The sequence below is a fragment of the Capricornis sumatraensis genome, chromosome 17 (genome assembly GCF_032405125.1).
Source record: "Capricornis sumatraensis isolate serow.1 chromosome 17, serow.2, whole genome shotgun sequence".
NCBI lineage: Eukaryota > Metazoa > Chordata > Mammalia > Artiodactyla > Bovidae > Capricornis > Capricornis sumatraensis.
The window spans coordinates 76182189-76195812 of record NC_091085.1 but is presented as its reverse complement, the minus strand read 5'-3'; the positions used below and the strand labels follow the sequence as shown (position 1 = coordinate 76195812).

Below are 13624 nucleotides of genomic sequence, written 5' to 3'. Positions count from 1 at the left end.
CTATGGAAAATGTTGAGTCTTTGTTTTAGGAGGTAGTTGATCCATTTAGGATTAGTTCCAGTCTGTCTCGCGTGGGCCATTAAAAACAAGAGAACAGCGTTAAGTGGAGTCACTTAATGCTAAAACCCATGTCCCCAAACCGAGACTCAGCTACAGTTTCAGTTCTTCCAGAAATGGAATATTAAACCAGTCAATCAGGAATCACCTGATCAGCACAAGTTAGATAATCAGCCTGATAGACTCTGGCCATCCCCTAAGGAAAGTTTACTTGCAATAAACAAAGCCATTTTCTGCCTGGAAGAGCTTCCTCGTGCCTGCTCCTTCCTGCCCCTAAAAGTCCCTCAGAAGGGGCCTCCGGACCCCTTCTGTTTGCCAGATGAATGCTTCTAAATTCATGAATCACTGAACAAAGCCAACAAGGTTTTAAAAACTTACTCATCTGATTCTTTTTTTTTTTTTTAAACAGTGCCAGAGTTCGATGGTTGGTTTTCTGAACTTTTGCAATGTTAGGTCAAATCTGTCCTAAGCTAGTGCCACCCAGGGGCCAGCCTGAAATCTGAGTGGTCTGCCCGCTAGTGTCGAAGTCACTGGGATGCCGTTTGGGGTCAGATCCACACACATGAACCTGTGGGATCCTCTTCTCAAGCCTCCCCTCTCCGTGATTTCTCCAGGCTCTCCAGTTGGCAAGGCCGCCCTTCCCCTGGTCCTCCAGCTAGAAACTGGGGCTTTCAGTCTCCCTGCCCTGCCGCGTGCGTCCTGTGACCCTGAGTCTCTGCTCCGGGACCAGGTGACAGGATGAAGAGAGGAAAAAAAGCAAGGGACCTCCCCCCACCACACATACCTTCGAACCACAGCCCTTCGGGTCAGAAGGAGTCCCCGGAGCTTCCACCGCCAGGTTTCCACTTCACGTGAGGCTTGCCCGGGGACAGGACTATATAAGGGGAAAAAAAAGGACGAGAAAGGGGGTTTCTGTCCTGAAGAGTCCTCCCTCCCCACTCCTCAGAGCAGGAAGACAAGGCTGCTCTTGGAGGCCTTTCTTTCCACGTCCACTGCACAGCCCCAGGATTCACGCTGCCTCGGAGACCAGGCCAGCAGATACCAGGGCAAAAGGCAAGACAGGCGGCTCGTCATCAGACTCTTATATCCCAGATTCTGGTTTCCTCTCCAAGTCTACCTGCTACTTCTTTTTGAGAGTCCTCAGAGCTGCTTCCTGCATTCCATCCTGGGTTGTTAGTTGCATTAGGGGAAGGACAGACTATACTTACTCAGTCTTAGAACTGGAACCCTCAGAAATGTGTTTTTAACAATAAAAGCCTATTTGTGGAAAAAGGAAAATAAATACAGTGTATCTATAATACGATCCTCAAGTCAGCACTTTGGTGTTATGGTGTATTTCCTTCTTTCTATATAATTTTTGTTCATCATTGAGAAGATACAATTTTGGAACCTCTTTTTAAAAGTTACTCTTTTAATATTCAGGATGGGATATGGCAGGAAGGATTTCACATCCTAAGTGGGAGACGTTGGGGTTGAGAGGTCCCGAGAGGGTCCAAGCCCACAAATCTTTCTAGACTTCCTTTGGCAAAATAGCAGTAATGCCTTTTCCCTGAAGAAGAAAATTTTTGCTGACGGAGTTGGGGAACACCCAGCAGACACCTCATGTGCATTGGGCAGATCCCACGCACCCCTATAACCTCACACCCTGGCTCCGTGGTTCACAGCAGACTGGGGAGCAAGGAGTGGCAGAACCCCAAGAGTTAGGAGCTGAAGACCGCACCCTGCTCTTCCATCTCTGTGCAAGATGGTTGCTATAACCTGAATGTGTCTTCCTGAAATTCACATGTTGACGATGGGAGGTGGGGCCTTTGGGGGTAATTAGGCAGTGAGGTCATGGGAGTGGAGCCCTCATGAATGGGATCATTACCTTTATAAATGAAGCTTGTGACCCAGAAGCAGGCCCTCACCCGACCATGCTGAGACCCTGGTCTCAGACTTGCAGCCTCCAGAACTGGGAGCAACACATTTCTGTTGTTCTCAAGCCGCCTGTCCACGGCATTTCGTTACAGCAGCTGGACGTACTGTGGCCACCTCTGGGGGCTTCCATTTTCTGTATGTATAAGGGCTGAACTGGACCACCTGGGAGACTTGGCAGAGGTGCAAAGGGTTGCTGGTTCATCTACTGGCAAGCTCGCTTCAGCTGATTTGATGCTGGGCTACAGCATAAAAGCATGGGCAAGGGTCCTTCCGCCAAAGAAAGTTTCAGCGTGTAAAGAGAAGTGCCCCGCCCAGGCAACAAGAGCTGCCTGGTGGTGTTCAGAGGAGGCAGGAGGTGCATGGTGGCCACTGCGGTCAGGAGGGCACAGATGGAAGCTGAGATCCCGGGAGGCCATTACCAGAAGTGTTTATTGTTCCATCGTGGTCCTTGCCCGATCGGAACCTCCCATGGCACACCGTGGTATTCTGTGTCATTTCCTGGAAGTATTTACCACTGAGCAGGAACAGTGTGATGATGGTCGGTTCCTGGCATCCCTGAGCTGATTCGGGAGCAAGAGTCCTCGTTTGCCCTGGCCCCCTGGAATGAGAATCCAAGGCCCCCCTGGGGAGGCTGGGCAGGGGCCCCCTGGCAGCTGGGGCTGAGACAAGGCAGCCGCTTTGTTCTGAATCTACAATGGCAGAATGCCCAGCACAGAGCCAGCTTCCTCCAAGGCAGGGCAAGGGGGTGGGAGGCGGGCTGAGGGCATGCCCTGGGGCCCTGGGTGAGCAGGGGAAGCCTGTGAGATGGGAGCGCACAGCACGGGAAGCCTTGGGAGAGGAATTGGGAGGCGCCTGGGGTGAGCCCGTCTGCTCACATGGCTCAAGGACCTAGTAAGTTTGTGAAATAAAATTCACGCCTTATGTTAAGATAGGAAAAAGCTCAACACAGTAAACTCTTCTCTGCCTTTTCGACCTCCCCTCTGCCCACACTGCATTCTGCATCTGCATGTTCCCATCGGCCAGAACACCCCACCAGCAGGAACACCTGCTCAACCACAAAGAGCAACATTTCTCCCAGCATCGAGACAATGCCTCAAAAGATAATGCTCCTTCTTGAAACTTGGAAGGGGGTCACATGATCCACCACGGCGACGCTTAGACCCAGATTACGTAAACTGTCATTTGATGTACACCCCTCCGTCTCAAAAATACTTACATAACTGTTACCCTACTCCTAACGGGCAGAACAATTCTCAGAGCTGTCTGAGATGCTCTTCCCGGGTTACAGTCTTCAAACTCAGTGCAAATAAAATCTCTCATTTCTTTCTTAGATCAACTGGTTCATTTTTCATCCAGTCTCAGCCACTATTGCTAAGTACTTGCCCCATATTAGCCCCTGCAGCCTCCCAGAGCCAGACAGGCTCGTGAGGCTCTGTCCCCGCCATCCCCCCACTTAACACACAAGAGGCACAGGAGGGGAAAACCCCTGCCCAGGGTCACACAGCTCAGACATGCCAGGGCTGGGGTTCGAACCCAGGTCCGACCCCTGCTTTTGACTTGTGTTATCTCCCGCCTACTCCATCCACGGCAGGTTATGTGCTGGTGCTGGGGAGATGGTGGTGAGCAAATGTCTCGGAGACAAACCAGTTCTGAGAGCGGAATGTGCTGGCGGCCCTTCCTGGAGAGGTGCAGGGAGCTGGGGTGACCTTCAACTGTGGCTGTCAACCCAGACTGGCGTGGGGTGGGGAAGGCTGGGGTAGGGAACCGCCCCCAAGGAAGGTGACATCTGTCATCCCAAGAAGGCTTCCCAGCCAAGGCTGGGTACAAAGAGGGAGGCTGGGGAGGTCAAGTGACTCACCGGAGGCAACAGGACAAGTTAGAAGCAGAGCCTAGAGGGCTGTCCATGGGAATCACCTCCTGAGCCCCTCACTGTGAGGTTCTCTGTGAAGCCAGGGGAAACCAAACAGGTCAGACGGCGAGAAAGGGGACCAGGACACACCCCCAGGCTTTCTGACTCCCAGGCCAGCGTTCACTGTGCCCACTCCAGCAGGGAGTGATTAGGAGGGGTGTACCTCTGACTTTGAAGGAAACACCTCAATGCTGGGTGGTCCCCAGGTCAAGCACGGCTCCAACTCCCCCCTCCCCCCCTACCCTGACCAGGGGCTGGCTTTGATCAGACAGGAGGCTCACTCTGAAGCCAAGCATTCCCCGGGGCCCAGGGAGCTGCAGGAGGCCCCTTAAAAGGGGAAGGGTCCTGAGGACCAGGGAGGCCTGCCCGCCAGAAACCATCCATCCTCTGTTCCATCTGGCCAAGCCTCAGGGTGGAGCCCGGAGGTATTCAGGCTACACCAGGACAGGGCTGGGCTGGTGGCTTCTCTGACTCACACGGAGGGTGGGTGTCCAGTGACTCAGCCGAGGCCCACTTCCCCTCCTCTAGACCCGCCTGCACAGAGGCCAGGGCAGGCAACTCTGCACCAGTCCTGCCTGTGCCAGGGGCTCCCCAGGACCTCGTTGCCCCGACCCCAGCCTGGGCCCGACCCTCCGTGTAGCCCTGACCACGAATTCCGGCCGCATGAAGGAATTAATAATCTTCTCTGAGTCCCAGGCACCCTAGACCCCAGCCCCGGCCTGGCCAAGATCCAGACCCCATCCTCCCATTTTCCAGATGCGCCTAGAGCCTCAGAGAGAGTGGGTGACTAGCTCACACTAGGGACCAAGCCCACTGGCCCCATTGTCCCCCCTCCACCCCTGGCCCTGCCCACCAGGTCCTCGATGGAAATCCTCTCCCTGGGGATCACCAGCCCATTTTGCAGATCTGGAAACCGAGGCTGAGAGCGGAGGTACCTGCCCCAGGCACAGTGAGGCGGGCAGAGCAGGATTAGGTCCCCAGAGTCTCTAACCGAGGCAGGGACCTTATGGTTTTTAACAGGGGTCCTGCAGTGGAGACAGGTGGGTGGCTGGAGTTAAATGCCTACAGCCAAGGGAAGGATGGGAAGTGAGGCAGCTGGGTCAGGCCGGCTCCCCAGATGCTCCACTCCCCACCCCCATGCTCCTGCTGCCATGGGACCACCCCATTCCTTGCCCCCTGTGCTCACAGCCCTGGACACGGCCCCTCACCCAGGCCTTTCCTTCCTCAGGCTTCTTTTCTGGTTTTTCTTTTAGAGGAGAGTTGTTCAGTTTGGGTTTTCACCCCCAGGCAAGGGTTTAGCCATGAGAAGGGAGAAGCTGATGTAGGAAGACCACAGACCGGGGACCAGCATGTGCGGAAACTCCAGTGGGCGGCTGGGTGTCACGGGGTACCTGATGGAAGTAGGTGTGGATTGAAGGCGGCGCTGATGCTGGGAAAGATTGAGGGCAGGAGGAGATGGGGTCGACAGAGGATGAGATGGTTGGATGGCATCATCGACTCAATGGACATGAGTTTGAGCAAGCTCCGGGAGATAGTGGAGGAGGGAGGAGCCTGGCTTGCTGCAGTCCGTGGGGTCGCCAAGAGTTGGACACGACTTAGCGACTGAACAGTGACGATGGAGGGAAGAGGGGAGAGGCTGCGGGGCTAGGCCTGACCTTGTCCCATGAGCCGCGTGGAGCCACAGAAACCATGCGTTTTAAGAGATTCCCCTCGAGGCTGTGGGAAGATGGCGTGAGGGGTCAGAGCAGCGGTCTGGGCCAGTGTGGGGGCTGGCCAGGCCCCAGTGAGGGCGGGAGCAGGTACTTGTTTCTGGGTGGGCGACTGGTGTGCCTGTGTTTCCTTGGCCGCCACCCTGAGAAATGACACAGGTGTACAAGCAAAAATAGTTTATTTGAGGACGGAAGACCCAACGTTGGGGGGCCCAGGGCTGAGGCCACAGCAGCTGCCTGGAGTTGGCACAGACGACCCCCTGGGCCCCCTAGCTGCCTCCCCCACTTCCTGGAGGAAGGATTGTGTGACCGCCAAGAATCATCGCCATCATCACCACCGTCACCACCATCACTGTTGGAACGTTGGTGAAGTTTTCCAAGCTTAGCCAGCAATTTTCAGTGCAGTACTTGACCCTAATCGTCATAAGTACTCCGACAAGCACAGCGACTGTGCCTGGACCCACCATCCAGTGGTGAGTGGGGTCTGTGATGAGGAGAGGCAGGCAGGTACAGGAGCCGGGGCGCTCTAGGAGATCCCACTGCAGCCTCCACAGCGACCCTTTGGGAAGATCTGTCTCCCCCGACGGCCCCAGCGGCTGCCCACTCTCCCGTGGCCATGGGCCAAGGCTGGATTCAGGCCGGGGCAGTCCCGGGTGGTCCCTGTGCTCTCTCAGGTCTCAGAGACCCTTGCCAGGCTGGTCCCTCTGCCGGAAGCCCCGGCGGGTAGCCCAGGAGGCCACGAACTCGCAGTTGTGGTAAAGGAACATTCCAGAAAGGGTGAGTGCCACGCCCACGTAGCTGAGGGTGCTGAGGCGGCTGCCAAACAGCAGCCGGGACAAGACAAGGTTGCCCACGACAGTGAGGTTGCCCAGGACGTGGACCGTGAGGGCCGAGGTGAGGGCCAGCAGGGAGAAGCTGGCCAGGTTGTAGAGCACGGACAGGAGGCAGCTGAGCAGGACACAGGCCCAGAGGCGGGAGTCGGTGGGGGCGGGCGGCGGTGCCACGCCGGCCTCCAGCACCAGGGCGGCGCCGGCCAACAGGCAGAAGCTGGGCAGCGAGGTGGCGTAAAGCAGGGTCACTGCGTCCAGCCGCTCTTCCTGCAGCAGGGCACCTGCAACCAGGGCAACAGCCGTCAGCACCGGGCGCCAGGTGACCCCCCGCGAGGCCAGCCTGCCCCGACCTCCAGGGAGCCTGCCCCAGCCCCTCTGGCAGAACGAGGGGCTCCCGCTCTGTAACGGGAAGGTCAGACCACCTGGGTGGTGACCCAGTCCACTCCTGGCCAGCTGTGACCTGGCCCTTAACCTCTGGAGGCCTAGGTTTCCTCACCTGCATAGTCCAGGGATAATAAAACCTTGTGCATGCTATGTCGCTTCAGTCATGTCCAACTGTTTGCGACCCCATGGACTGTAGCCTGCCAGGCTCTTCTGTCCCTGGGATTCTCTAGGCAGGAAGACTGGAGTGTGGTGCCATGCCCTTCTCCAGGGGATCTTCCCGACCCAGGGATCGAACCCAAGTCTCTCCCGTGTCCCCTGCATCGGCAGTCGGGTTCTTTACCACTAGCGCCACCTGGGAAGCCCCAATAAAACCTTAAATATGCAGATTAAAATAATGTACATAAAGCCCTTATCAGGTAAGCTTCAGTCAGTAACCGTAAAAAAACAGGAGAAATAAGCCTGTTATCACTGACTCCTCCCACAAGCTGAAACAATAATCTGTGATATCCCACTGATCAATAAATGTGAAAAAAAAAAAATCTCCAGGGGCTTCCCAGGCCCTGAAGAAAAACATCCTGGACTCATAACCAGCTTTGAAGGGGCTGAACCAAGCGGCCCCAGGTGTGCTTTCTTGGCTTCAGCCATTCTGGCACTCCCAGCCCCACAGTGTGGCTGCCATGCTGCTCCCTGCAACACTCCCAGCTCGGCCACGCACTAGCTATGTGGGCCTTTACGTTACAAGAGAGAGAGTTTGAAAATATTCAAAACCATCTGAGTCACATGTTCAGTCACTTGTGACCACTGGGATGACAGACACAACAACGAGGTCATTGTTGGGCCCAGCTGTCACTCACTACGTGAGTGTGGGTGTGTTTTGTTTTGTTATGATTTTTTTTTTAATGTGGACCATTTTTAAAGTCTTTATTGAATTTGTTTCAATACTGCTTCTGTTTTATGTTTTGATTTCTTGGCCAAGAGGCACGTGGGATCTTAGCTCCCCGACAAGGGGTCGAACCTGCACCCCGTGGACTGGAAGATGAAGTCTTAACCACTGGACCGCCAGGGCAAATCCCTGTCACTCACGGTTTACCGCAGATAGTTAGCACCTTTCGCTATGGACGCTGGAGCTTGTCAAGACAAATCCAGGACACAGAGGAAACCTTGGGCTTTGCAAGGAAAGAGGGCATCCTAGCATCTTGCACATGTCTGCCTGTGTGTGTGTACACATTACCACCCAGTTGGTTCACAAAGGAAGCAGGGCCTGTCATAAAATCTCACATGGCTGAGCTGAAATGACAGTACTTGCAAAGAGGCAACGGCGGTTTCGTGCCTTCTCCAAGTTTTCGTGGAGAGAGATGAGTAAGGTCTCCCCAGCCCCTCCCAGGGCTCTCTCAGCCTCAATGTGTTTTCTGACACACACTTTCCAAAGAACCACAGAGGCGCTTACTCAGAGGCTATGCTTAGGAAATCTTATTTCTCTCTCGATTTCATTTTGATGTTTTGGCTTTGTTCTCTAGGCAACAGTCCTTCTGTCAAGCATTTCTAGAAATGAACAGATAACTGGAATGCCTCCTGTTTGGCGGCTCCAAATTTAGCACCGTTACGAGCTGCCTGTGGCCTTCGTGTTCAAGGTGCAATCACTGGCAGGTGGTCAGGATTGCAGGTGAACTTCACCTTTGGCGAATTTCACTCTCTGAGGGCCAGGCAGGAAGGCTCTAACCTCCCCGCTCGGCCCCATGCCCCACGTTCTATAATCCAGCCAGCCCTCCCCCTCCCCCCACACACTGTCCCCTCCAGCCCAGGAAAAGAGCCAGTTACCCCACCGACCTGTCATCCGGCCTCCTCAGCGACCCCTCCCCTGCCTGCTTACCCCAAACCCTGCATTTCAACTTCTCCACCAAAGGCATTTCCGTTTCATCATCTGAACACGCCACATTTCAGCCACATGCAGACTAACACCCTCTGGACGCCGTTTTGTTGGCTTTGGGCTTATCCCACCTCTGCTCCATCACGAGCTGTGTGATATCACACAGGTCACCCTCTCTCTATGCCTGTCCCCTCGCGGGAGCACAGGCGGAGTAACAACATGCCCTCACGGGGGCGTGTGAGGTGCTGAGCACAGGACCCGTGCCCAGGGGCAACTGCTGCCCATGGTGGCTGTCATGATCCCCTACGTGCAACCCCGCTGGCTGACACCCGCTCCCAGAATGCCCTTTCCTGCTCTGGCCGTGTGAAGAGCGGGGCGCAGCACGGACCCATAGTCAGGGCGCGGCTGTCACCACCACTGCCTGCCTCCTCCGCCAGGCAGCCTTCTCTGGTCTCCCCGAGAAGCAGCCATCCCAGTCACAGCTGGGCCCACCGTGGCTCTAGCACGTCTTCCCTGCTTTGTGATCGCTCCTTCTGAGGGTGTCTCCCCACCAGCCTGAGAGCCCAGCGGATGGGAATGGGGTCAGGTGATGCAGGTGGGTGTGGCTGAGGACAAGTCTCAGTGCGCTGGCACCCGTCTCCCAGCCTTTCTGTGAGGAGAGAGGCAGCATCACTCCTCTCCACGTGTGGTCCCCCCCAGGCCAGCAACTGGCCCAGGAAGGAGGCAAGCTGCTGGGTACTCCTCGACCTGGACTTTCATCCTCTGCTCCCTTGGAGTGTGCCATCAGGAAAGGAGCTGGTGTCAGTCACTCACATTCTAGTCTAAATTGGCCCTGGTGACTTTCTTGGAAAGTCTGCGAGTAGGAACCTCTTGTCCAAAACCCACCTCATCCCTGGCCTCCAGTCTGTTCTGACCCACCTCTGTGCTGGGCTCCCATCTCTGTTAGCCTCCTAAGCTCTCTCCTTAGCATCCTGAGCCAAGCAGCTTAAGCAGCCTACCAATTCTTCCATCAGACCATTAACAAATTCACCATTTAAGTGGTACCTTGCCTGCGCCAGGCCCCAAGTCAAGTGCTGGGGACATGGAGCTGCCCCAAAGCTAAACCATGCCCTCTCGGAGCTCCTGCCTGGTGGGAGGCAGACAGGTAACCAAGTGGCTATAATATCAATACAAGGCACATGGAGTCCTGACGGGGACACAGAGGGCCCTGTGGGAGCCCGGAGCCAGCATCCAACCTGCCTCAGGGGCAGGCAGGCGACAAGGAGGGAGCTGGCAGAGCCGAGGAGGCTAACGTGCCTGATGCCAGGCACCTGCCAGCCCTTGTCCGTGTGCCCGAGGCCTGGCCGGCCACAGCCTGTCCTGCTGGCCGGTGCTCTTCTCGGGTGAGGAGGCTGGGCCTCAGCAGGTGTGGTGTGGGCATTAGGTTGAGGCCTTCCCGGCCTTCTGGCCCTGCTCAGGGCGGGGCACAAGGTCAAGTTTCCCACTGACTCATGCCCAGAGCTCAGGCCCCAGCTCTCAAGTAACCTTAAGGCAAAAATAGAACTGGGCTTTGGCCCTGCCTCAGGGCCCAGGAAGATGGGGACAGAGCCTCTGGGTCCTGATTCCAGGGCAGGCCTGAGCTCTGACTTCAACCTTTCCTGGCTGCAGGTTGCCCTAACCCCAGCCCAGTGCCCTTGGAACAACCTTTTCCCTCTTCCAGGCCTGGGTCATAGGATCTCAGAGCCGCAAGGGAGGGAGAGAAGAAAGTCCTGGGACTCTGTCAACTCTGACCTCCTCCACCAAACAGACAGGCAGACTGAGGCTCAGACAAGCTCCAGATCCGCCCCAGGTCACTCGGGAATTATGAGCCCACATGTGGCTGGAACGCAGGCCTCCCTACCCTGAGTAGGCGCAGAGACAGGGTGGGGACTGTGACTCGAAGAACCCTCAGTAGGACAGGCAGGAAAGTGATCGCCTCCCTCCAGCAGAGTGATTTCGCAGGGTCTGGGTTTGGAATCTCCACCCTACCCTTTGCCCAGAGCCCCCAACCCCCTTCCACCAGAGCTAAGGTCCAGAGTCACATGGACCAGGATTCTGGTCCTTTGGAGCTGCGTGACTCTGGGCAAATCATGAATTTCTCTGGGTCTCAGTTCCATCATCTGTAAAATGGGGATGAAAGTAGTGGTTGCCATGACAACTCAAAGTAAACACCTAGTATAGGGCCTGTTACACTGCAGTTCCCAGAAGACACCACCCCTTCCCAGACTTAGCAAGCCCCACCCTCCGCCCCACTTCCAAATCCTGGTTTACCATCTTGCCCTCTTTCTCTCCCACCAGTTCCCACTGTCAAGCCTCCCTCTGGGTCCACAGTCTTATGCCACATCACTAGGACAGCATGGACTCTGCCGGAGTGAAGTGAAAGCCACTCAGTTGGGCCCAACTCTTTGGAACCCCCATGGACGGTAGCCCGCCAGGCTCCTCCATCCATGGGACTTTCCAAGCAAGAATACTGGAGTGGGTTGCCATGCCCTTCTCCAGGGGATCTTCCCCACCCAGGGATTGGACCTGGGTCTCTTGTATTGGAGGCAGATTCTTTACAGTCTGACTGGGTTCTGCCTCGGCTGCTTACATGGCCCAGGGCAAGCCCCTCTATGTGTCAAATGGGGACAAAACCAGCTGGGCCTCTAGAGCCTAAGTTTGAGGCCTGGAAATCACTGAGCAGTTGACCCTTTCTGAGCCTCAGTTCCTGCCTCTTCCAAAGCCACATGCCTCGGTTTGGTCATCAGTTAAATGGGATAGCGGCCATACCCCCTCACAGGGTTCCCCAGGCCGCACTCCCACAGTCCCACCTGGGTTCCCACCTCCTCAACCAGTGACTTAGGTTACTCACTCTGCTGAATGGACTTGAGGCCACGGAGGCAGGTGGCGGCCAGCAGGAAACCGCAGCCAGCTGGGGGCGTCCGGAGCTCTCCCGCCAGGCTGCAAGCGGCCCCCAGGCAGAGCGGACCCATGGCCGCAAACTGCAGCGGGTGGTGGCGCCGGCCGAGCAGCAGCGCAGACAGGGCCAGCGTGATGAGCGGCGTGGTGGTGGTGGCCAGCTGCGCCAGGTCCAGGGGCACGGCGCTCAGGCCCACGTTGCCGCAAGCCATCGAGGCTCCGAAGGTGAGGCTGAGCAGCAGCACCTGGCGGCGGGTCTGCCCGGGCAAGGGGCGCCGCGCCCCCCGGTGGCAGGCCCCCGCGGCCGCCAGCATGTGCAGCGCCGACAGCAGCAGGGGCCGCCCGAAGCCGTGCACCGTGAAAATCCACTTGTTGAGGCTCGACATGCTGGCTCCCGCCAGCAACCACACCAGCGCGGCCACGGCCACCCGGGCCCGGCCAGGGCGCCGAAGGGCCTGCGGGGTGTCAGGGGGCCACTCGGTGGACCCGGCCCACCGAGCGCCGCCAGCCACCGCCACTGCCTCGGCAGAGGTCATCCTGCCGTCATGGTGCTCCGGCGGGCAACGGCACATGGGTACCAGTGGGGCCGCGGCAAGAGGCCGGCTCCCCGGTGACCAGCTCTGGGCCACCAGAGAGCCCTACCTTGGACCAGCCCCGTCTCAGGCAGGTGCGGGCACAGCCTCTGGCGCCCAGCCTGCGGCAGCGGAGGTCCAGGAGCTGTGCGGTGTCCTCAGCGCGGGGAGACCAGAGCCCAGGTCGCTTCAGCTGGGATGCCAGGCTCTCTGGTGCTCGAGCCTGGCCTAGTAAGCGCCGGGCACCTCTGCCCGTGCCAGGCGAAGTCTCCACTCTCCTCCCGCCCGAGTGCCCACGCTACGCTTAGACTGAATCCTCCATCCCTTTTCTCTTCGGTCCAGTCCCCGGGTCCTCCGGCTAGTTCACGCCAGGCCTGGTGGGGGGCGATCCGGGCTCCCGCGCCGGGTTGGTGCCGGTGGGTCCGGTTCGCTGCGTCCGACACTGCCCAGGCCCAGCAGCGGGCAGACGCGCCGGCCCCGCGCTCCGGCCGGTGTCAGGCGGCGAGTTCGGCTCAGCTCGGCTCCGGCAGGGCCTGCGCTGTGGCTCCGGCTCCCGGCGGCTCCGGCTGCAGCGGCGGTGGCTCCCGCCAGGCTCGGGCGGAGAGCGAGGCTCCGCACTCTAGGCCCCGCCTCCGCGGCCGCCCCACGCGCCCCACCCGGAAAACTGGGCCAAGCCGGGGGCCGCCACCTCGGGTCAGGCCCCGCCTCCGGAGGGCCGTCTCGCCCCGCCCCCACGCCGCCCGCTCGGGGCTCCTCCTCCGTCCGCAGACCACCCCGCTCCAGCCGGAGTGGTCAGCCTGTCTGTCCTCCTCCCCGCATCAGTGGGGTATCAGGCCCCGCCCCACCCAGCGCCAAGGCAAGCCCCCCAATAGAGACGAACACAGAGGGGTATCTTCCTGATGAAAAACTCCTAACCTCTCAGGAGATTCCATCTTCAAGGACCCCCCAACCCCGCAGCAGACTCCAACCTAGTCCAGTCTCGGGACCACCTAATCTCTGGCCACAGTTATCCCGTGGGACCTCAGCATCCAGAAGAATTGGCCCACCGGGCCCCAAAATGCCCCTCCCCCGTTCCTTAACCCTAACCCCTCCTCCGTCTCCCAGCCCGGGGCGGGCCCCCCTCCAGGCAGGCAGAGGGAAGCTGAATCACCACGGCCACGGCCACCCGCAGCTGCAGAAGCAGGGTCCCGCCGGCCGCTCTATGTCCCATCCCCTGGGCCCTCAGAGGTGACTCACAGCTGAACTTTCCTGGGGTCCACCCTCTGCCCCCGCTGGCCGGACAGAGAGCTGTAGGTGGGCCGGGAGCCAGAGCAGCTGCCACTAAGCTTTTGCCCCTGCCTGGGTCTTGGCTTTCCCATCGGAACAGACGGGCTGCTCTCTGAGCTCAGGGCCGGGTAAACAGCACACCCCAGAAGCAGGACAGACTGATCAGAATTCCAAGCTCTGTACTCCTCTCTGAGCTC

The 13624-nt window shown here is 58.1% G+C and overlaps 1 protein-coding gene across 1 annotated transcript; it reads right to left on the bottom strand.

Moving 5' to 3' along the window:
• Nucleotides 1-6269: 6269 nt before the first annotated feature.
• On the bottom strand, nucleotides 6270-12161 carry SLC35E4 (solute carrier family 35 member E4). The gene is made up of 2 exons (XM_068990311.1): nucleotides 11543-12161; nucleotides 6270-6703 (listed from the first exon to the last, which is right to left on the bottom strand). The coding sequence occupies exons 1-2, from the start codon at nucleotides 12159-12161 to the stop codon at nucleotides 6270-6272; spliced, it is 1053 nt and encodes a 350-aa protein (XP_068846412.1).
• Nucleotides 12162-13624: the final 1463 nt, after the last annotated feature.

Bases quoted from the DNA above. Each gene is read 5' to 3' on its own strand.
- SLC35E4 (XM_068990311.1), bottom strand. From the start codon at position 12,161: ATGTGCCGTTGCCCGCCGGAGCACCATGACGGCAGGATGACCTCTGCC. The intron at 6,704-11,542 runs GTGAGTAACCTA...CCCTGGTTGCAG, and splicing joins CCTCAAGTCCATTCAGCAGA to GTGCCCTGCTGCAGGAAGAG.